This window comes from Mangifera indica, unplaced genomic scaffold, assembly GCF_011075055.1.
Source record: "Mangifera indica cultivar Alphonso unplaced genomic scaffold, CATAS_Mindica_2.1 Un_0114, whole genome shotgun sequence".
Classification (NCBI taxonomy): Eukaryota; Viridiplantae; Streptophyta; class Magnoliopsida; order Sapindales; family Anacardiaceae; genus Mangifera; species Mangifera indica.
This window is the reverse complement of record NW_025401206.1, coordinates 17,841-41,588: the sequence shown is the minus strand read 5'-3', so window position 1 is coordinate 41,588 and position 23,748 is coordinate 17,841. Positions and strand designations below refer to the sequence as shown.

Below are 23,748 nucleotides of genomic sequence, written 5' to 3'. Positions count from 1 at the left end.
TGCTTATCCTTGTTTTTTGAACATATCAACTTTGTAGAGGTGCATAACAATTTTGCCATCCAAATTATTTATTACTTACTGATCATGAGCACATCATATGTTATAAATTTATGCACAATTTAGGGGAAACCATCTCTGTAATGGTGCAACCTACAGAGGAGGTCCCAATGAAGAAGAAGCCTCATACAAAGCAAAAGCAAAGTGGTTGTCACAGGGATGGGTCTGGTTTCGTCACTGGTTCATGATCCAGATATCTTCTACAATAATTTGCTTGAGAGTCCCAGTGGTATAAGTATGATTTAGAGGCTGCCGGATCTAGAATTTGTTCGAAGCAATGGTTTTTCCCTTTTCTCCTTTCCCAGAAAATTGCTGGAGAGATCAAATCTTTCTCAACTGATAGATGGGTTGCTCCAAAACTTTCCAAGAAGATGGGTAAATTGCACGATATAATTTGAATTGAGTCACTAGTTAAGTTTGAATTAAATCGAGTTAAATTTTTTTTAATTCAAATTTGATTTAGTTTCAAAATGAATATAACATTTTAATTTAAATTTAATTCAAATTTAAATTAAGTAAATTCGAATTGAATTAATTTTTTAAATTTGAGTTAATTTTTTTATTTAACTTTAATGCGTAGGCTTGTCAAATCAATCTCCCATCCCTTCGGGCTCTGCTAGATTTTTGCTAACTTGATATGTGACAAAACAGGGGCACACAAGTGTGACATTTTATCTTCTCAAATTTTAAGAAATAAAAATGAAAATGTCGCTTTCTTACTTTAATTTTTTAAAATTTTGGGTAAAAATTATGATCTCTGCATAAAAAAAATTGGACCGAGCCTGGCGTGAAAATGTTAATCATTCACATCACAACTTAGTGCCTAATGTTTTTTATGTTGTCAATTAATTCGACTGTTAGAGGGGCCTAGAAATCAAAGTATCCTCTTTTCTTTTAACGGAAATTTGCCGCAATAAATATTTTAAAATTTGAATTTAAGAAATATTTAATTTATCAAACTAACAAATATAAATTAATTTGATATTATTTTAATTAATTATTTTAATTTATAATATCAAACTAAATTAAAAAATTATCTCGATTTGATATTATAACTAAATTTGATTTTAACTTACACTCAAATTTCTTTAAGTTAAACCGAAGTCGAACAATTTCAAAGTGAATTCAAATTTGAATTCGGCTTCCTTCAAATTGAGCTGAGTGTGGTTTTGATTTAACTCAAATTCATTCGTACCACGCTATTTTACAATAAAACTAACGATGTTTTAAAAAGAAAATCAAAAGATTAAAACACAAAGGAAATAGGCTACGGCATCATACTTATAAAAAAAGCTTCTACTAGAACACTCGAAAGTACTAATTATATAGTAGGTACTTACGCCGATACAATCCATCTTCTTCAACCTCTCAGCCGGGGCCTCTGACGGCTCTCATCCAGACGGTTGATCATATAAAGAGCATTGCTAGTAACCTTAGCCACGTTGGTGATCTTTCTCTTCACATCACTCTTAACCTGTCCATCAACATCATCAAATCCATCAAGACACGTGTCCTCGTTCGTCAAAGCCGCGCTTATCCATGTCTCCGCATTACTCATTTGCCAAGTGAACGTCTCCCCTCTCAAATGCTTCAGTTCACGCAGCGTCTTGCTCAACTCGTCCACCGAGTCAGAAATCTGCTCCACGCAATCGTCCAGTGCAGCGCGTTCTCTTTTGTTTGTGCTGTTGCCTTTGCTGACAGTAGAAGAGACTTGTGTGAGGTACGCCGACACTCTGCTCGCGCGGGAAAGGGTCACTTTCACCGACGCTTGGGCTAAGTCGCGAGGGGTCTTGGCGGGCCCCTTGTAAGCGGAGAGTGTGCGAACGCAAAGGGTTGGGTAGTTGGCGTGTGCACATGATGAATGGACCAGATCGCGGTGAGTATTTTGCTTCCCTGCAGCGGCGGAGCATGAGAAAAAGACAAAGAGGAAGACGACTGACAGGAAGAATAAGCGACGCACGTGTAGTTCAGGCATTGTGTTTGAGATCTCAGAAACCCGCTGTGTGTGAAGAAGAATTGAGTGACAGGGCGGAGCTGATTTTATAAAGGAGAAAAAGGCCAATTCCTGTAAAGGTAAAATAACCATATACCCTTAGTTATTTTGTTTATTTGCGTAAAATTTTATCGGTTTGTTTGTGATTTTGATGAAATGGTAAGGGTATTATTGGGAGTGGAAAGGATGGTAAAAGTGGTTGCGGTAAATGCGGCGGAGGTAATAAAATAAAGGCATGTGGGGGAAAGGTGGGAAAATTTATTAGCTGTCATATGTGGCTCCGCCTTTACTTTGTGCCCATCCTGTCGACGCCAAAATTTAACATATTAATTTTATCAGAATAGGAGGGATATGCTCTGCTATTGACATTAATAATAGAAGTATAGGATACCAAATTAAATCATCGTCAATCTTGATGTGTCAACATTCAATGAAATTCAGCCCAAAATATAACTCTTCCTTCAAAAGATTTTTTTTTTCCCCTTTTTTAGTGCCTATATTGTTGGTGAGCTTCGTACGAATTGAGCACGTTGTATGTGCACTGATATATATATTGAATTAGAGGTGACAATAGACTATGTCAAATTGGCTCCGGCGCGACACTGACTGTGTTGCGGGCTTTGCAGGGTCTAAATCCACACATTAACAAGTTTTACAGGTCGGATTGACCTGCAAAATACTAAGGTCTGTGATACAGTCTACGCCATAGCTAGTTGTGTCGTACTGGGTCAATAATAGGCAGGCCCGCGGGCTTTTAGCTGGCTTGGCACAGCCTGTTGCGGGAGGAGCTACCCCCCTGCCATGTCTATATTGAATTGTTGGTAGTGTGACTTGGATGAGTGCTACAATGCTAGGCGTTTCTAAGAAATCTAATGGGATGGCGCTCACGATATTCTAAACCCTTGGTTGACGCTAAGTTTGCCAGGGCATCAGCATGGACATTATTATCTTGAATTCTATAGTGTTCAAAGAACTCAAGTGTGACCCTTGTTTTTTTAGAAATCATTTTCTTTCCTCGCGCTTGGAATTCACCTATTACTTGGAATAGGACTAGTTAGGAATCATTTAAGATAATTACTAGTTTGGCCCTGTCTCTTTTGCTAGTCATAATCTTGGGAGGTGTGCTTCCTTGTTGGCCTCATTTTAGAGGCTTTGAATCGAAATCTGAGGCGCTATGAACGTACTGGCCCTCTGGGATGATCAGTAGTAGAACTGATCCCACCCCACATTCATTGGATGATCCATCAACATACAGGTGTTCGGTTGTCGAGTGATTGAGTTGTTCTTTTGTCCAAGTGGCCTGATCTTCGGGAGTAATCTCTGGTTAGGTTGACTTTTGCGTTAGTTTTTAGATAAATTCAAATATGAAGTCTGCCAATGTTTGTGCTTTGATGATTGATTAGGATTTGAAGTAAATCTTGAACTCACTTTACCCACCTTAGTAGTCTTCATGAAGCTTGTGGCCTTTTTCACACTTGGCTGATAGATAGTTTGTGACCACGTTAATTGAGTTCAATTGAAGTAATGGTGCAACAATAAGAAGGTGATCACTAGTGCCAACGCTATTTGCTCCATTTTCAGATATCAAGTTTTTGTATCAAGTAGTCACATGCTGATACAGTAGATGAGCCATTGATTCTTTTCTTCTTCTATGGGATGCCAAAAAATAAAGTTTACTATATGGGAAAGAGATGCTATTGTTAGAATACTAATGAACTTTTGGGAGTCTTTCTTCTAGTGTCAAATTGTTGGTGGTAAAATTTGCATGAGCAAGAAGTATACTAAACTGTTAGGAAATTCAATGCAATAATGAGAAGAGATATAAAAATATAAATAGATAATCGACACAATCGATTTTTAATATGGTTTGGTTAGATTTACCAAAACCCAACGTCCATAACAATGATATCATTTAAGTAATTTGAAGAGTAAAAACAATATTACAATAGTTAAATGCTAACAAATTACTAGAGGTGTCTCCCATGTAGTCTTTCCACTCTAAATAATCTATGTTAGTGAAAACTAGGGTTACACGTCTAGCTATTTTGGTAATGTATAATGTTATGGGTGTTGCGATCTCAAGATACTACTAGAGTGATTATAGTTTGGTTGTGATTGTTGAATTTGTGAGAGGTAGTTTCAAGATAATAGGAAATTTTTATGTTAGGGAGATTATAAAAGTTGTGGCCAATAGTGACTCATGTTTCCTAATCATAGCTTTTAGATGAAATCGTGTTTTATCTATGTTTTTCTCTCAATTTGTAGGTTGGTGATGGGTTTTTCTACTAATCGTTGATCATCTTTGTGAATATTGTATCTGCGAATTTGAACAAAGAGAAAGATTTGACCAAATAACAATACCTTAACATATATTTACCATTTGATTCACGTTTTGAGGATGTGAAACGTATTTGGGTATGGAGAAAAAATATATGGTGATATATCTCCAAAGCCAACGGTTGGTGAATGGGAAACACTGACAGTCATCACTGGGTCCATATTTTTGTAAATTATTGAATGCTAACTGAAGAGAGTTATTAGTTACAGCTCCCTAGAGCATTACTTTTTCGTGCGGTGATTCCTGAAACATAGCATGTGCAATAATGTCACAGAGTTGCAGGACGCAGAGGCCCCTGCATGTCCCACCACACAACTCAAACTCAGCTTTCCAAACAAGTGAACACCCACTAAAGCGGCTCGATAATTTTAACCAAGATCTGAGGAATCACAATTTTCTTCCTTTTTTTAAGGGAAGATCTATAGATGATGAAGAATTCGTTCTCCTATTTCAAAAGACTTGTGCAGAAATTATTGCGTGAGAAAGAAAATCAAGCCGTCCATGTCCCTTTCAAGAAGAAATTGGCCACAGTTTCTGTAGGAACAGCTGCCACTTAGTAAAGAAAAAGCTGATCATACAGAATACTTCATAGAAGAAAGTCATACAACTGAATCTCTCACAACATCACTGTAAATGATTCAAGAACAGTAATGTTTGTTGGGTCAGATTACAACAGCCCCGCCTATATTGATCCTATTTATACGTTAAGATTTTATAAACGTAACAAAAATTTAAATTCAAACTTTCTTTTTTAAAATTTTAATATTTAATCGGTTTTACTAACTCTCTCTATATATATATATATATAGAGAGAGAGAGAGAGAGAGTTTTATTTCTAGTTTTCATTTAATTTTATCTTTCTCAGGATGAAAACTGGCCCAAGTTTTTTTTTCTGCTATCGCTGGAGCAACCATCTCCCCGTTTCTGAAACCATTTTTGTTTTTGTTTTTTAAGCCTAGTAACTATATCCCATATGGGCCGTATCAACTTTGACAAAATTTTAAGGTTGAAAAGTTTTACATAACCGCCATCTATGTCCGCTGGTGAATTTTTTTCTGTTTTATTATAAATTATTATGTTATCATTTCTTTTAAGTAAAATGACAAAACATTTTCATTATTTAGTGGATCAGTTGTAGAGCATTAAATTTTTTTAGGAAAAAGACTTCAGCTTAATCTATCCTCTTATCATCTTCACCATCAACCTTTCTCATTCTTCTCTAGCTAAAAATAGATTTGCATCGTTTGAAGATGATGACACCGATCAGAACATGGATTCATATTACATTATAACACCATTTTCAATGCCAACACTGTCACCCATGTCCATGTGATGTTTAGAATCATATCAAAACCTCGTGGTGGTCCATAAGGTGGGGTTGTAGAGCTTGTTGTTCATAGAAGAGAGGATCTGGAAAACTACTTCTATGGTTATCAAAACCTGGTGGTGGTCCATAAGGTGTGGTTGTAGAGCTCGTTGTTCATACAAGAGAGGATCTGGAAAGCTACTTCTATGGTTTCTTTTGGATGCTTCTGACTTAGAAGAAATAGAAGAAACCATTTACGGTGTCTTATATGGTTTTGATTTCATTGCTTTATGAAAATCTGAGCTTGAAATGGTATTGATAGGTTGCGATGGTGGAAATGGAAGAAACCATTTATGGTACTGTATATGCTTTCAACCTGATTTCCACCACCTTACGGAAATCATATCTGGAAATGGTCTTGATGGGGCTGCCATGATGTTATTGGAAGAATTCAATAAACTATTTACAAGGTCCTTTGCAATGGTGGTGGACCATGGAAACGGAGGTTTACAGAGGAAGACAAGAAAATGGAGGATGACAAATATGTAATATTATGGGATGGAGGAAAATTATATTTTTATTAAAAAAATTTAATAAATTAAAAAATATTAAATAATTTGTTAGATCAGTTTACAAAAGCATGTGAGTCGATCCACTAAGGGTTCATAAAGACAGAAACCAAAAAGTCTTAGGTTATAGTGCTAACTTTTCAATCCTAACAAACTTAGACCTACTCTAACTTTTAGACATGATGAACCGCACTAGAGCTAACCTGACACGACTCACTATTATCTCTATCTTGTTGTGTAGTAACTTTTTTTTCTTATATTTTCAAAGAGAAATAATGTAATTTGTATCTTTTTGAACTCATGCAATGGTAATTGTTATTGTTGTTCCACTTGTACCAATAGATCACATATGTCAATTGAAAAAATTTAGAAAAAAAAAAGATTTGACGATCATCAGGGTAACTCATTTCTTCAAAAATTGTGAAGTGAATCACCTCTCTATCGAACTCCATCGTTAAAGTTCCTTAATGTGCATTCATTTTTGTCTATGTCGTTTTCATTAATGGTCTTCCCAAGAGCAACAGTGTGGACTTCATCGTGGAATTATCTTCCTTGTCAAGTACATAGAGGTCCACCGAAAAATGAGCCCATCCACTTAGAACAAAACATCTTCCAGAACTCCCACAGGACAAGCATTAGAGCTATGGGCTAGCTGAAAAACTATGTCTATTTCTTTAAGAGATCCAAGGTTTAACGCAACATAAATAGAGTAAGTCATTACATTAATTGAAGAACCTAAATCTAACATGGCCTTTTCAAATCTAGTGTTACCTATAATGCATAGAATGGAAAAACTACTGGACTTTACACTTGTGTGGAAGTTTCTGCCGTAAAAATGCTGACACATTTCTCCTCTACACTCACCACTTCATTACCCTGCAGATTCTTCTTTTTGTGCACAAATCTTTTTGAGACATTTTACATATTGGAATACTTGCTTGATAGCCTCTAGAAGCAATATATTAACTTGCACTTTCCAAAAGGTCTCCAAGATTTCTCATTCATTCTCCTCCTTAAACTTTACAACAGTAGAATTTTGATTGTCAGAGATTACTTGAAGTGGCTGTTTGACCCCCTCCAGGTTCGGTATCTTTATCTCCCAGAAGGATTGAACTTTTTGCTTCATCCTTCATCAATCATCTTCATGCGCCTCAATGTGTCCCAGTCCTTAAAGTTGTTTCTCGCTTCTCAATGACAGTAACATTTTCTCTAGGGTTGACCGTGGTTTGGGAAAGAGGCTTACCTGATCCTTGTGCCTCTAGTTTTCCAATAGCAATGGCCAATTGGCTGACCTGTCCTCAAAATTCCTGATCAATGTCCTTATTTCTTATTGGAATTTACTAGTCTCCTGTTGTAATTGCAGAGTGTTTGTGGCCAAGGAAATCATCAACTCTTCTAACAATTTACCTTGAGCATGTATGACTTGTTATCACATGACTCCTACTATAATGTCATTGCTTTAGTCTATAGCTAAGAACAAACATGCCACAGTGAACAGTGTGAGCACAACAAGAGTAATGGAAATTAGAAAAGGAAAAGATAACTTTAGCTTGAATATTTAATTGAATTTGGAGAGAGTACATTCAGTTTTCATCTTGGCTAATGAAGGGTTTTCATCTGGATGTGGTGATTCTTCACCTGCGTGTAGGAGGATGTGTCTCTTTGGGGCATCCTTTCCACTACTCAAGATTGCAGGTTGATCGCTGTGATTTTACTCATAAACTGTCAGTATACTTTTGCCGATGAGGCCTCCATTTGCCCTGAAGAGATCTTGGCACTAATCAATATTATAACCAATATAAATGTGATAATGACACTTTTTGTGGTCTTGCTTAAAGAGGTTTTTTTCATCATCTTAGATCATGAAAATTATGTCATATTCTTCTTGTTCAAATAGATTTAATCAAACAGAGTGCTAGGTGGATGGTTGTCGCAAGGGGTTAGATCTTTTTTTAGTCTATTTGTTCGAGGCTTATTGAGTTCCTATTGTTGATCTCCATTGAACTTCCTCTTTGAGTTGCCCCATCAATTGTTGTGGAGTTTCGGACAAGAGGATGGGAGTTAATAGGGTGTGTCACATATTTTTTATATTGGAGATCTTCTCCCTTGATGTCTACTTGCAAGTTTCAGCTACTACAGAATCAAGGGTGATGTCAAAGTTTCCCAGCATGATGCCTTTGATATACTGTAAGACTTGGAAGAGGAAGACACAATCAAATTAGAATAATAAGAGAATTTATAATTCAAATATGGTTACAAAGATTTATTCATATTAAAATTGAATTAAAAGAAAATATTTATTATAACAAAAATATCCGATTCTCTACCAAGCAAAGGGCAGTCTCACAACCTCGTCTCTTGTCTGTAGACGGATAGAAAGCAATCCTTGATTGCTGGCCTTGCGTTGGCTGTTGATTGTAGTTGCAGTTGCTTGAGCAAATTTCCTCCAAATTAGAACTGAGTAATGGTTGGGATAAAAGTGTTGGAAATTCACCAGATTGAAGCTTAAAATGCAACATTAAACACTGCGTTTTGATCTGCCCGACAAGATACATATTTACATTTACAATTAACAACATTTATACTCATTAATTCTAACTAATTCCTTACCGCAACAGGACCTCTTTTCCCTGATCTTGCACTCATCCCATAACCTAACAATGTTGCCGTTAACCACCGTTAAATCCTGGTAACTATACCATCCCAACTCAGCCCTTCTCACTCTCGTCATTCTCTCCCACCACTCTCCTCCCCTGAAATTATCCTCCCACAATTCTTCAACTGCCGTTATCTCACCGTCAAGTTCCTCTTTCTCCTCACGATAATACAACGTAAACTTTCCTTTTGTCACACCGTCAACGTCGCCAACTGAAGGACTAGCCGTAGCTGGAGAAGCTGAAGCTGCCAGCTCAACGCGTGCAGGCGACGACTCAGCCGGGGGGATTTCGGGAACCGGTTGTTGAGACCCACTTGGGTTTCGATCATTTCGATGTTGCAGCAGGGCCGGCTTCACTTGTGTTTTGATCTTCCAGAAGCTAACGGCGGCCGTTACGACGGCGACCCACGTCCAGATATTGTTCACTACACCGAAAATCCCGAAGCTGACATAATCAAAGGCTAGAGCTTCAAGCGGAGATTCCAACATGTTCATGGTTTTATTGTTTATAGATTGTCTCTTTTTTTTTTCTATTTGTTTTTTTGGTTGGATTATGAAGTAATGGGAATGAAAGAAGGCGGAGAAAAATATATGGAGAAAGGAGGAAGATTCTGGGGCGTCGGATGGAGCAAGTGGAGAGTGGGATCTGATTGAAGATGCCAAGAATCGAGAAATAAGATGCCTTTTATGAAGGTAGATCCAAAATTTATACCCGAATGATTTTATCAGGTGACACGTTGAATGTCAAGAGTTAGTGCCCTCATCGATTATATCATTATTTATATATAAACATTATGTATATAATTTTATTAATTTGTATATAAATATAATAATATTATATATATATAATTTTTATGTATAAATAATAATACATAATTATATAATTAAATATTATTTTATTTTTAATTTTTAATTATTAATCAGATAATAATATATTATTATTTATACATAAAATTATACATATAATACTATTCATATAAAAAACGATATATCACTTCGTGATTAAGTGATTTTAAATTAAAAATAAAATAACGTCTAATTATATAATGATATATTATTATTTATATAATGTTCAAGGTTTGATGTAAAAACTTTGTCCACCTTAAATAATATAAATAACAATTTTCACATAAAATTAAACTTTGTCAATCAAAAATAACATAGTGTTAGCAAGTGAAATTATCATATATATTTACAATTTTATTTTTTAAAATTATCAAATAATCTCAAATTAATAAAAATTTAAAATAAACATTTAAATATCTAAATGATATAATAATATACTTATTTATCTTCCGTGTCACCTTCATCTCTATTTTCCTCCTTTTTCAGTTTGAGTGGCAAAATAAAATTTAAAAATTTTAGGGGTGTTAAATAATTGTTAGGGTGTTTTTGAAATTTCAAAAAATGTTAATAAGAGTTTTTGGAATTTTAAATATCAATGTGCCTTTTAAAATTTTTAAAAATTATATTTACATCCTCAAAGAACTGAACAAAAAGCATCAAACTATGTGTAAATGTTATTTCATAAACTATTAAGATTATAATTATATTTTTAAAATATATAGGAGTGAATATGATATTTTTTAAAGTAGTGTGGATAGCATGGATTTTTAATAGATTTCAATTATTGATATACGAGTTTTCACACATTTTCAAAGTTAAATATTATATTTAAAATGTTTGAGTCTAATGCCTAAAAAAAATATTTTTTATTTTTAAAAAAATTAGTGAATAATAAAATTCTTATTACACTCTTACATCATTAATTTTTTTTTAAAATCAAGTTTAATTTTCAATAAGAACATGTTATTTATGTTATGTACAGGTGAACAAAAATATACGGGAACATAAGCGTCAGACAGTAGAATTACACATGAAAACACATAACAGGTTTGTCAAGAATCTTAATGTGTCACGTTTACCTTCCTTTTATTATAATAATTTGTTCAAACGAAGGTGTTTTTAGAATTGTATTCAAGTTTGAATCAGTTTAACGTTTAACATCAACAAATCAAACACAAATTAAAATTTGAATTGAATTACTTCTAATTCATCAAATTGTCAAAAAATTATCGATATATTCATCTTTTTTTAACTATTTGTTTTAATTCGGACATCTTTATCTTAATGATTTGTGCTAATGAAGGTGTGGATAAGGCTTTGACAGTAGAAGCAAAGTATGGCTTGATTTGTAATTTTAATGAGAATTAGAAAATGACAGGTTGAGTAATAAGCAACCGAGATTAAGGGGATTAGGTAAGGAGAAAGAGTGGATTCATTGAAACTATTTCATTCTTTAGAGGCCCACGTGATTTCAGTTGTAGTTTTGATTCTCACGTTTCTGGTTGTAGGGTCAGAGCCGGCATCCATTTGAAAGGATGTCCCATTTGTTCAAACCCACTTCAATGAGTTTAAATAGAACTTTTTTTTTTTTTTAAAGGAAAATATTATCACCCTTTTCTATAAAGCAATTTATACATTTCTCATTTATAAGTAAATCAAATGTAATTTAAAATTTATCCTCACTGTGTTTCTCAACCCGCACGGCGATTTTGGCGTTGGACGATGTCAATTAGCTTCATTTTTCATCAATTTGGTTTTGGGAGAAGATGAATCAAAAAATAAAAGTTTCGTTTGAAATAGATTCTTGTTGTTCGGTGAGATTTAATGAAGACGAAGATTCATCACCTTCGTTCAGTGATTGTCGGTGTCTTCATTTATAAGTCTTTTTTCGTCAACAGCAAAACAAGAGGAAGTTGTTCGTGGTCGGAGAAAGAAAAAGGAAAAAACCCTGGGTTTGGGGGATATAACAATTTTTCAAAATTTGAAAACTTTAAGTGAAGAAAAATTATAATATTTTTAAACCCGGAAAAAAATATAATAAACTTTAATTTTTTAAATTTTTTTAGTAAATAAAAATTTTATCGCTAATCATAATTTAGATTTTTAACAGAAAATAACTTATAAATAGGTGTTTAAATTTTTAAAAATTAAAAAGTAAGAATTTAAAATTTAATGAAATGTAATTTAACTTTTCTTTGTAAACAGTAAATAAAGCAAAGTTTTTGTTCATAATTATTATTAGAACAAGTGGAATATTAGAATATTTACGTTTGAATTTTTGTTACGTTTCTAAAATCTTGATTTATTTAATATAAAAATGATGTATTTGGTTATTGCATCATAAGATTTACTCATCTAATGAATCTAAACAACATTCCTCGTTTACAAAATATATTATATTATTGGTAGTTTAAAGCTGTCAACAAGGAGGAAGTGGGGGAAAATGAAAAATTTGTGAATTATAATCTTGTCTATTTCACAATAAATTCAACAATAATAATGGAACTATTTGGAGACTTAAAATCTTGAAGTGACAATTTTCTGTTTTTCTCTAATTATTATTATTCCATAATTAACTATTTTTATCATTATTAAAAAAAAAAACACCTTAATCCTAATACTATAAACTTTCTATTTCATTTACCTTCTTCATATTTGTATCCTAAAATTTCAAATCCTCGTCTCATCTCCATTTGATAGTTTTGGTGATTTTCTCTCACTTTCTTTCTGTCTATCACATCACTCTTACACGACTTTAACACATTTTGAACAGATTTTTAGGTGAGGATTTTGATTGTGATAAATTCAAAAATAAAATTAAAAAGGGTTAACATTAAATAAAAATAAAATTTATTAAAAATAATTTAAAAAAATTAATGTAAAATTTTAATAATTATATTAACATTTTATATATGTAAAATTAAAATTTTTTCAAAATTTAAGAGCATCAAAATATTTTGTATACATCAAATTAAATTTTTTTAAAACTCAAGATAGATCAGTTGACTCTCCTTAACCCCACTTTGGTTTACGTTCGGGGTTCAGTGTTAGTAATAATTATAACCTTTTCTTTTATTTATTCTCGCAACGATCAGTAACTCATATGCAATTCATTTATATAATAATTTCAAGCTAAAAAGGTTTAAAATAAATTTGTTCAATTAAAAAATTTGGGTGAACATGAATTTTCACACAAATTTAACACAAAAATAAGGTAGAGCTCATACAAAACTATCATACCAAATGTTATAAATTAAGTTTCTATACCAATATATAGAAAGGAATTATATAACATAAATTAAATTAGTGTAATATGAACACCGACTTTTCAATAAATTTATACATATCTATTTTGAGTAAATAAATATGTATATTTTTATGTATATTATCACATAATTGAGTGATTTTGAATTTAAGATAAAATAATACTTAATCATATAATAACACATATAAATATGTACATATTTATATACGTAAAATGAGTAGACATAGTATTACTCCCAACTTCTTGCCATTGTTTGATGAATTTGTAACCGAACACCGTGGTGTGTGTGTGACAAAAGTTCCCTCAACTTGGGAAACCTTAAATATTCATCTTAGTACTAAGGATGAAAACTGAAGGGGAGCAAAAACATGGGAGTTCCGGACTGCCTCAGCTTCCATAATTAACTGCATATTTAGCAGTTATTTGGAGAGGTAAAAACCGTCATTTTAAACCTCCACACTGCTAAGCTCAGCAGCATTTGGCTGGCTCAACAACCTGACAACAAATTTAAGCTCCCCAATGTGGAGAAGATGCTTGAACAAGTAACTAAAGAGAGGGAAGTCATGACGCAGTCCATCAGGTTCTACAATCAAAGTTATGAAATCTGACAAGAAATGGGATGGAGCATTTGGAGAAAAAGAACTGGTTGTTGGAAGTATTAGCCCTTGCTGCAGTCAATACTCTGAGCAGGAAAAATGGAGCTATGATATTAATAAATAATTATAATTTAGCACATCATAATATTAAGTTCTTTACTTTAATATTAGCAAATACAGATCGAGATATGTGTAGGAAGATTCAACACATATTTGATAGAGTTTATGAATCTCTGTTGGCAATATAATTTTTCCAGTCCAGAACCAGTCCAGCTTAAATTCTAGTTGACATTTACTTTCAGGAAGTAATAAACTGAAGTAGCCATGTGCAGACAGATCTTGTTCATCAGAAACAAAACAATTTTTATTCTCATAAATGTCAAAGAAGTTTCATTTCCTTGCGAAATAGAGGGTTCATACTGATTTTTACAGCAAAGGCAATTACAGAGTTCCTTAAATCATACATGAATATATGCAAGTGGTAACAAGAAGAAACAAAGACAACATTCCAAAATTTGAGTTTCAAAGGCTTTGAAGAAGCTTCAAGGTCTCATCAATGTGCTTTTCCGGTTGGAATTGGTTGTTGTAGATGAGCTGAACCACTCCATTTTTGTCGAGAACATAAGTCTGTCTTCCAGGCAAAGTTCCAAACAGATCTGCAGGCACTCCCCAGTCTTTTCTCACCTTGTTGCCCTCATCACTCAGCAATGTAAAAGGAAGTCTGTATTTCTTTGCAAATGCCTACATTCAAACATATACTGGTCAGCTTCACGCATGATTGAAAATTTACAAATTATAAACGATTGAGAAACACAATTGATCATAGATGAATACAAGAGCGGTCCAAAATTCATTCCTCCTGCTTCATTTTCTTATTACAGATTTTGGCAAATGGGAACACAAAAGAAATGAACATTTGCGAGAGATGTACACATATAGCTAGGATATCCAGTAAAATTTCAGAATAAGGCTAGCTAGTTATGTGCAACTTCAATATGACATTTTCAGATTTCTTATTACAGATTTTTAACCTCCTGATGTGACTGATGACTTATGAAAAAGCTCTATATATTATCAGCAATTGTCCTACAAGGGAAGTCTGATCCAAAATCTTTGTAAAAAAGGATTGGTTATTAATTAAAAAGGAAATGGTACATTAAATTACTGGGTCAGGATTATTGATTTGTATAGATTATTAACTTATTAACTACAGGGATATTAAGGATTTTAGGGAGTTTCACCAAAGTTGTTCATTTGAGACTACCATCAAAACTTAGTAGGTTCAATGAATGGCTTTACATATAAGTCAGCCAACATGGGAAGAATATATAAACAAGTAGAAATTTTAAAATGTAATGTGGGATTTATCAGAGCCGAGAAAAAGACTGAAACTCCAATCCTGAAGCTGTTCCTTACAAAATTTACTTTCTCACCTTGTGTGATGATGTATCATCACCACTTATCCCAATAACCTCAGCTCCTGCTTTCTTAAATTTCTCATATGAATCCCTGAAAGCACATGCCTGAAAAATGATCACTTTATTTTAGCGTTTTCCATTTTTTTTCATTACACCCTATTTACATACATTGCCTATAAATCAAAAATCCAAAGCAGTATAAAAACATGTAATGAAATTATAAGGAAAACTATTTAAAAAAAGAAAAAACCTGTTTGGTGCAGCCAGGGGTCTCATCAGCAGGGTAAAAATAGACAACCACAGGCTTGCCCTTAAATCTGGAGAGGCTCACATTCTTTCCATCCTGATCTTTCAATGTGAATTCTGGCGGCACCTGGCCTTTGGTAACCTATTGCGAAAACTCAACATTCCCATTGAGAATACAAAAACAAGAAAGCAGACAAATCAAGAAAATGAGGTAGAGAATGCACCTTAGCAACAATGGAAGTGTTAAATGAAGTGGAAGATGGGATTAGCACACTGGAAGAATAAGAGAGACTCAGTCCATAAAATTGGGATTGTGTTGATTTTGAGAGAACTGAGAAGGTTGAAGAAGATTGGGTTGTAGGAGTTTGAATGGGAAGTGAAACAGGGAGAGAGAGGTTTGAGATAGTGAGGGAAGCCATTGAAAAGAAAGAGAAATGCTTGAGGTGGGTTGTTGTTATTTGTTTGATCAGAATGAGTTAGTGTTGTATGTAGTTTTATTTGTTCATCTAGTCTGAGGAAGATAAAGGAAGAGAGGCGCTGGGGTTGATTATTGGGAGGCTTCAAGAAGATGGAGATAGAAATTAGAATTGATTGGGTTTTGCGTGGACAATCGCTGACCCCAATATGTAATAATCTCAATTTATTATGCAGCTGCCTACTTCCAAACGTATATGGGAATGGCACGGGTTGGTTGGGACTGGCCGAGTATCCTATCACTAGTTTTTACTTTTGCAAGGGATGGCAATCCCCTTTTTTTTTTTTTTGGCCATTTCCATTACGGAGATAATAAGGATTATCTATTTCCTCTTCTTCATCCCCTGTCGAGGAAAAATCTCTATATTTTTTTATTAATTGGAAAAAATCTTTTTTTCCATATTTTATAAACATAACATAAATATATTAAATAATAAAATTAATTAAAACTAAAATCAACTTACTATTACAAATACTACAAATAATATATATTAATCATATTAATATGTATAATAAAAATATAAATAATCTACTATAAGGATTTGTTAGTGTTTTAAAAAAAGATATTAACATATGGGCGAGATGAGAATATGTATATCTTCGTCTTTAATTGCGGATAGGATTAGATTAGAGTCGAGCCTGTTTGAACTCAAGCTAATATTTTCGAGCTCAAGCTTACTTGTCAAAGTTTATAAATTAAAAATTTTGATACAAAACGACATCGTTTTGACTAATATGTATTAAAACGATATCGTTTTAATAACGAATTAATTAAAAACTCGAATTCCAAACTAGTCGAGTTTGAGTTCACGCATAACGAGCTCAACAAGCCCAAAATCAAGCTCGAGCTCTATTATTATTAAGTCGAGCCGAGCTCGAGCTCGGTTCGGCTCAAATCAACCCTAATTGTGGAGATATTTTTCGTTCTCATCTTATCTTTATTTTTATTAGAAAATTCTCTCTTCATTAAGGTCGAAGACTCTAAATTATGACCAAAATTCTTATATTTGAACATATGAGATGAAGGATCTCATTAATTATACAATTAAATTATGATTACCCACTTTAGATACATAAATGAATACATATTTAATATGTCTCATTATATGATTTGATAGTTTTATATTTTCTATTTACAATAATTTATTTTTCTTTTTTATAGTGATAGATTTTGATGTATTTGAGATTTGTTTAAACGATAAAACATTTTAAAATTGGTGAAAATAACAAGATCCAACCAAAATAAAAATTTGTCGATGGCAAATTCCTCCGAGAAGTGATAGAGTTGTCAACAACTAGTTAATTACAACACAAAGGTGGCAACAACGCAAGCCTAATTGGGAGTTGATATATGGGTGGTAGCAACAAAAATTGGACAATCCTATTAACAACTTTGTTTTTAATTTTTAATATTATATAATTATGAATCTATAGATGAAAATTTTATAAATTTTTAGAGAGTAAATGGTTATCTAGCTTGGAAAAACGAAGTTTTTTTTTTTAAATATCTTTTCACCTTTTTTATAACATATTTGAAGAAAGGGTGAGGAATAAATTTTTGAAATTAAAACAGTGAAATTTTTTTTATCAAAGTTTGGATGGAAAATTCTGTTTGACCATTGAATCAATGTTAATTGCGAATCATTATAAATGTATTAATTGCAAAAATAAAAATAAATTTGGCCAAAGGACTTATTTTCACCTAAGGTTTAGTCGATTATTAAAATTAATAAAATTTATTAGTTTTTACGGAGGATAAAATTATTATTTAATCAGTAATTTTTAAAAAATAAAATTTTATCTTATTTTTCTTTAAAAACCTATAAAAACTAATAATTTCTCCTATGATTAAACTTTAAAAAATTATATTTATACTCCTACTAGGTTCGGCTCAAATCCAACCCTAATTACAGAGATATTTTTCATTCTCGTGTTATCTTCATTTTTATTAGAAAATATTCTCTTCATTAGGGTTAAAGACTCTAAATTAGGACCAAAATTCTCATTTTTGAAGGATCTCATTAATTACATAATTAAATTATGAGTATCTATTTTGAGTATATAAATGAATACATATCTAATATGTGTTATTATATGATTTGATGGTTTTAAATTTAGAATATAATAATATTCGATCATGTGATAACACATATAAATATATAGTCATTTATATATTTAAAAAAGATACGTATAATATTGATTTTTATTAAATCAATAACGAAGTTAATTTTTAATTTAAATCTTAAGGAAAAGATCTTTTTATAATTATTTCATAACATTTTTATCAGGACCAGATTCAAGAGTAATTAAAAATTGGAAAATATTGTGCCATGTACATGCAAATTAGGTTACCTATTAGTTTGTATTTCCGAGATGTATGCTCCATGCTGTTATCACATTTTTCAGTTTTGTATTTCCGCTATGATGAATATATTTGTATTGCATTATATTATTATATTTTATAAAAATAATATTATGTGTACTTATTTTAGGTATGTACATATTTATATATGTTATTACGTAATTAAATATTAATTTATCTTAAATTCAAAATTATCGAATCACGTGATGACACATATAAATATATATATATTTATATACTTAAAATAGATAAACATAATTTTATTATTTTAAATAATATATTGATTTTTTAAAATTTTAGGTTATATAATAATTTTAAAAAATAATAATAAATATTAAATAGTAATTTTATTATATAATTGTTTTTCATTAATATAATTAAATTTTTATGGAAAAAAGTGTTAAGTGGGAAAATGTAATTTATTACTCTGATTATAATTAATTAATTTCCTCCCTGTACAATTTTAATTCCTGAACTCTTTTTAGAAGAGACTCTTTAGGTAGAACCCTTACATTTCAAGATCTAATCTCTTTCCAATTTTTCTGTCAAAGATTTTTTTCCCTAGAAATAATTATTCTTTATACTTTACAAACCATCCTTTCCAATGCTAATTATATACCAAATTTGGTAATTTGTTTATTTGCATAATTTAAAATTAAAAAAAAAAAAGTAATTCCCAGGTGACTTCACTGTACTTCTTTCGGACATTTTCTGGGAACCCAAGTAAACTTCTTTATTTTTCTCTAAACATTATTATATTTGACATTACACCTGAAAAATTAAGGAACAAAACTCAAATAAATGAATTTAAAAAAAGAATATATGTGTGAATTTCTGACATGTACAATTTTATTGGTTTCTTCAGTAACAATTTTCTTCCTTAGGTGAAGGAGAAACCTCTTCCAATTTGTACATAAGTGGTGACCAACACAATTGAAGCTAACAGTTTATTTGACATAATCAACTAAATCAGTATAGAAGGCATATATTGATAAAGATGTTTAACAATAAAATTGTTTCATTCAGGATACAAGAGAATTAGCAACTTTGTAATGATGAAGATTTTCAAGCAGAATTATTTGTTGTTAATCTCATTTGCTGTTTATTCAGTACACAATGTAGTACAAAATGAATGAGAAGGTATAATAAAGATTGCCCATGAACCGAAATAGTATAGGAGCTACAAAATTGGACAATTGCATCCTAAGTTACTGAATGTTGTTAAATTTAGTGTGGTTTTGGTACATAACCATCTACAGCAAAGTTTCGAGTGGCAGCAGGAATGGCCAAGCGTATTCCATCAAGTTCAGGCCTCGCGATGATTTGACATCCCAGTCGAGACCTGAAAAAATGATAACCATGAAATTCAATAAGGTTGAATACCAAACATTTGCTAAGTGCACACTCATACTATAAGAACTCACGTATCAGTAAGCCCAAAAGCCAGATCCAACATGTCGTTTTCCTCATCAGTTGGGTCTTCTAATTTATTGTATTGCTCTACATCCTAAAATAAGGTTCAATAAAAAGTCACTCAAAGAGATCAACATTTCAAAATTTCTGCAAAAAAAATTCAATGAGAGATTTGCCATACACATATATAACTAACAACCGTACCATAACAATCACATGACATGTCGAGCATGCAAGCGAGCCTTCACATGCTCCTGATAAGAACAAGTACAGCATTAAAGTTTAAGCCTATGATGAGAAGATAATCAGTCTATCTTATGATACTGGAACAGGAAAGTTAATATGTTCCAATATTCCAAAAAACATCAGAAAAAGAAAATAAAATAAAGCCCTCCATGACCCAAAAAAGAAAAAAGACACATCTTATAGTTGATTAAATTTTGAATAGAGGATTACTTAGAACAACTATTTCATAGACAAGGATAACAACAGGGAAAAAATGAAGCAGGCACAAAACACTAATCTTAAGAAAAATCAATCCTTACCTTCAAGTTCTATATCATTCTCATGAGCCGCTTCTAACATAGACATTCCAATAGGAACCTTAATGTTCTTTTCCTCTCCATCCTTATCAACAAATGTCACACTTATCCTGCACAGAAGAGCTTCTGGGTGATGACAAAGAAGCAAATTATTTAAAATTCAATCTCAATCTTCAAATAAATGTGAAGTTGTAAATTAAGGATAATTGGCATTCCATTTGACTATCTGCAGAAGCAAAAAAAATATTTCCTTTAAAGTACAGTTCCCAATTTAGTTCATGACAATACAACATCTATATTGCATGGAAACTATAAAAAACATATCCCAAAGCCAGAATTATCAAGAACAAATCTGCTCTTCATTCCATTGCAGCTACTGCATAGCATATACTAAATTTGCAGATATAGATCATTTACTAAATCAACTCTTCAAGCAATTAATTTAGTATAAGAGGCACAAAAATCAATTCTTGCGAGATTCTTAATCCAGTTCCTATTTTAATTTTTGAATCACGAAACCTTTTTAATTGCAAGTGAAATAGCGAAATAGCTTACATGTCTTTCTGTTCACTGCCTTCATCACTAGCATCGTTAGCAGTTGTGGTAGAAAAATGCAGATATTTCTGAAATATGAATCCTTGGTACACCTTAGGTTCTGACTGTAATGAAAACTGTTCCCATCAAACAAATAAAAGAGGAAGTTATGTATATATTGAAGAAAAAATTAGTCAATCGAGATGAATGTCAATGCAAATACTATAAACTTTAAAGATACACAACTTAAACAGATTTAAAATTTTCATTTTCACTTGCCACTTAAATTTTTAACTAATCCTTATTCTTTCCAATAATGTAGAAATTAATCTGTTCAAAAAAATATGATTGCAGCTAGACCTCCAATAACCAATTCAATATTCGGGACTTAAAAAAATGCAAATCTATTAAGTGACAACTTACAAGAGTGGCATTTCGTTTGAATTTCTACCAAGAAGTTCAATACTCAGCATTCTGCAATTCCTTTAGTACATACTAGGTAAAATTAAACCAAGTTGGAAACTCTGAAGCCTTTCATATAAAAGTCAAAGAACAGCTACAGATAATGTCCTACTCAAGTTCCTTGTAGAGAAGCCTAAAGGACTTCCTTTATCTATTATCTTTCTATCTTCCTTGAGGTCACGAAAACCAGCAATGGTATATGTTACTTATAGTTTTAAAGATCCGTCAAAGGGATAATAATTCAGAAGCCAAAACATATAATATTGTTTCAAGTAGAAGCTATACACCACATTGTAAAGTCCGTTCTTTTTTAAATATTTTTATGCACAGTCAGAATAATCTGTTGTCCCCTTCACTAGACAAATCCAGAATTTTTCTCATTTTTAACTCCATAATTCTAAATTAATTACTTTGGACAATGCAAAAACATAAGTCTATCATAACCACTGGCATATATTCATTTCCTTTGTTTAGATTGTGGGCATTTCAATAGTGGTTATCAAAAGCATGGATAAGGTAATAAATAATCACAAAGTCATCTCTTGTCATTTGTGTGAAGACAAGAGGTATACCAATCTACTTCTAGGTAATAATTAAAAAAATGAGACCAAGATTTAATCATTGAAACAAAGATCACTAACCAAAGGTTGCCACTGTTGACGTATGCATCCTGCTCGAGATACACATGTATGACATTCTGCCAAGAAGGAAGCACATGAGAGTGATACCGATAAAAAACAAATCCTTTTCTTCACATTTTCATTGTATTCAAAATATAAAGAAAGCAACAAACTTAAACTATGAAAGCTACTTTAATCCAGACAAATCAAAACTAGATATTGTAGACATAGGTACCTTTTGACAGCTCTTTGACCATCCATGCTCCAGCTCTCAAAAGCCTAGGAATTAACATCACTGTTGCAGCCCAACAAATCCTATTGAAATGAACATATCAATAATTAATTAAATATCCCAAACTGGTTATAAAAATAAAATCTAGGTACAATAAAATGTCAAATTAACTGAGGCTTCTTGTATTGAATAGAAGCAATAATCATCTGAGCTACATCCTTTTTATGATGAGTGCAGAGGTACCAAAAAGAGATTATGGAATCCTTAGCAAAGGTAGGATTAACATAATGGATTCACTTGCTAAAGCAAAGACCCAAGCCCCGACATGCACCCACCAGACGTCGATTTTAACTCTTATGAAATTCGTGGTAGCCAACAATGACAACAGGCAACACCATAAATAACGTATTTCCTAAACCAGACAATTTTAGGTTTTGAGAGGAACATAACCCAATTATAGACCGTAATTACACTTCGACCGGTTGGAATATTAGTTTCAAAAAAAGATTACCTTGTCGGTTCAAGCCACAACCCCTTCAACTGCATTGTAATTAATGCTTTTCAATCTATTAGGTTTAACTTTATCCATGTCAACATTTTAATATCGGAACCAAATCCACCAAGCAAACAAATCCAAAAAATACGCATATACGAAAAGACAACAAATCTAATAACCTATACATAACATAAAAATCAAGAAAAACGGAAGAGGGATATATGAGAAACAGAGCAAATAGAGAGTAGACGACATCTAAAATGGTTAAAAATAAAAAGGAAAAAGAAGAGGTTAAGTACCTCCGGCAAGGAAAACGACAGAAATGAAAGTCTTCAGATAGGGTTTTACAGAGAGCGAGGGTTCTAAGGTGGAAGAACGACAAGGTTTTTAATACGAAGAGGAGAGCGGAGCTTAAGAATTAGAAGCGGAAAAGAAGGACGTACAAGGCCAATAAAGATCAGGCTAAGCCCATGGTGGGCCTGGGAACCCAGTCCACTAAAACCTGGAAGATATAAGTAGCCAGTTCGTAGTTTCCCGGCGAACTCGTACATGTCTCTCACTGAATTTTTTTTTTTTAAAAGAAAAAGAACAGCTAATATCCCACACGCCAGTTAGTAAATACGAGAGAAAAAAAAAAGAATTTATTGGGATATATTATAATAAATAATAAAAAAATATATTTATAAAAGAATATCATAAAATTTAGATATAAAAAAATATAAAATATGAATATATGAGTTTAGTATAACATATTATCAGTAATATATTTATAAAAATACAATAATATCAAATATAATTTTAATATTTTTTATAGATTTTTTGATTAACAATTTAAATATAAATATCTAATTAACTTTTAAAATATAACATAATATATAATTAAGATTCAATTATCATAAAAAATTATCGAGAGAGATTAGAGATCTGAATAACAAAAAATTGAATTTTTTGTTTTATATAGTTACAACATTATAATAATTAATTGAAAATGTAAAAGACATTTTCGTACTTTAACAAATTCATAAAAAAGAAAACGTAAAAAAAAGTAAAAATATGATTTTAATATGGAAAACATATAAAATATGTATTTAATATGTTTTGAGTTTAAAAAATTGAAACGACATGTTTAAAATGTGAATTAGATGAGCATACAAATAATTCATATTTTTACTAACTAGATTTTAAACTATACTTAATTCAATCAGTGATTCCATAAACAATTTTAATTATTAACAATCCTATAATTTTTTTTCATTGATTATTTGGAGGACGAGGATATTCATAATTTTAAAAGGTGCTTGGTTCAAGTATTTAAAAATTATT

At 31.9% G+C, this 23,748-nt stretch overlaps 4 protein-coding genes across 4 annotated transcripts; all 4 read right to left on the bottom strand.

The window, feature by feature from the left end:
• Window positions 1-1,224: 1,224 nt before the first annotated feature.
• On the bottom strand, window positions 1,225-2,158 carry LOC123207885 (pectinesterase inhibitor 3-like). The gene has a single exon (XM_044625366.1). It carries the CDS (start codon window positions 2,141-2,143, stop codon window positions 1,418-1,420), a length of 726 nt encoding a protein of 241 aa, XP_044481301.1. The 5' UTR covers window positions 2,144-2,158; the 3' UTR covers window positions 1,225-1,417.
• A 6,323-nt stretch (window positions 2,159-8,481) lies between these two features.
• On the bottom strand, window positions 8,482-9,593 carry LOC123207882. Its single transcript, XM_044625363.1, has 2 exons — window positions 8,874-9,593; window positions 8,482-8,800 (listed from the first exon to the last, which is right to left on the bottom strand). Exons 1-2 carry the CDS (start codon window positions 9,412-9,414, stop codon window positions 8,769-8,771), a joined length of 573 nt encoding a protein of 190 aa, XP_044481298.1. The 5' UTR covers window positions 9,415-9,593; the 3' UTR covers window positions 8,482-8,768.
• A 4,375-nt stretch (window positions 9,594-13,968) lies between these two features.
• LOC123207887 (peroxiredoxin Q, chloroplastic-like) lies at window positions 13,969-15,896 on the bottom strand. Its single transcript, XM_044625370.1, has 4 exons — window positions 15,515-15,896; window positions 15,295-15,432; window positions 15,060-15,149; window positions 13,969-14,367 (listed from the first exon to the last, which is right to left on the bottom strand). Exons 1-4 carry the CDS (start codon window positions 15,707-15,709, stop codon window positions 14,149-14,151), a joined length of 642 nt encoding a protein of 213 aa, XP_044481305.1. The 5' UTR covers window positions 15,710-15,896; the 3' UTR covers window positions 13,969-14,148.
• A 3,195-nt stretch (window positions 15,897-19,091) lies between these two features.
• On the bottom strand, window positions 19,092-22,885 carry LOC123207888 (2Fe-2S ferredoxin-like). Its single transcript, XM_044625371.1, has 8 exons — window positions 22,725-22,885; window positions 21,933-22,012; window positions 21,719-21,774; window positions 20,637-20,752; window positions 20,085-20,191; window positions 19,744-19,793; window positions 19,551-19,633; window positions 19,092-19,468 (listed from the first exon to the last, which is right to left on the bottom strand). Exons 2-8 carry the CDS (start codon window positions 21,988-21,990, stop codon window positions 19,354-19,356), a joined length of 585 nt encoding a protein of 194 aa, XP_044481306.1. The 5' UTR covers window positions 21,991-22,012; window positions 22,725-22,885; the 3' UTR covers window positions 19,092-19,353.
• Between the last annotated feature and the right edge of the window lie 863 nt (window positions 22,886-23,748).

What these genes read in the sequence shown, in the direction of transcription:
- LOC123207885 (XM_044625366.1), bottom strand. Translation starts at nt 2,143, where the DNA reads ATGGTTATTTTACCTTTACAGGAATTGGCCTTTTTCTCCTTTATAAAA.
- LOC123207882 (XM_044625363.1), bottom strand. Translation starts at nt 9,414, where the DNA reads ATGAACATGTTGGAATCTCCGCTTGAAGCTCTAGCCTTTGATTATGTC. An exon ending in GGAAAAGAGGTCCTGTTGCG is followed by an intron (nt 8,801 to 8,873) that starts GTAAGGAATTAG and finishes CTTGTCGGGCAG; the next exon opens with ATCAAAACGCAGTGTTTAAT.
- LOC123207887 (XM_044625370.1), bottom strand. Translation starts at nt 15,709, where the DNA reads ATGGCTTCCCTCACTATCTCAAACCTCTCTCTCCCTGTTTCACTTCCC. An exon ending in ACACTTCCATTGTTGCTAAG is followed by an intron (nt 15,433 to 15,514) that starts GTGCATTCTCTA and finishes TTTTCGCAATAG; the next exon opens with GTTACCAAAGGCCAGGTGCC. An exon ending in ATGATACATCATCACACAAG is followed by an intron (nt 14,368 to 15,059) that starts GTGAGAAAGTAA and finishes GTTTGAATGTAG; the next exon opens with GCATTTGCAAAGAAATACAG.
- LOC123207888 (XM_044625371.1), bottom strand. Translation starts at nt 21,990, where the DNA reads ATGTTAATTCCTAGGCTTTTGAGAGCTGGAGCATGGATGGTCAAAGAG. An exon ending in GGTCAAAGAGCTGTCAAAAG is followed by an intron (nt 21,775 to 21,932) that starts GTACCTATGTCT and finishes CCTTCTTGGCAG; the next exon opens with AATGTCATACATGTGTATCT. An exon ending in GTCAACAGTGGCAACCTTTG is followed by an intron (nt 20,753 to 21,718) that starts GTTAGTGATCTT and finishes TGATGGGAACAG; the next exon opens with TTTTCATTACAGTCAGAACC.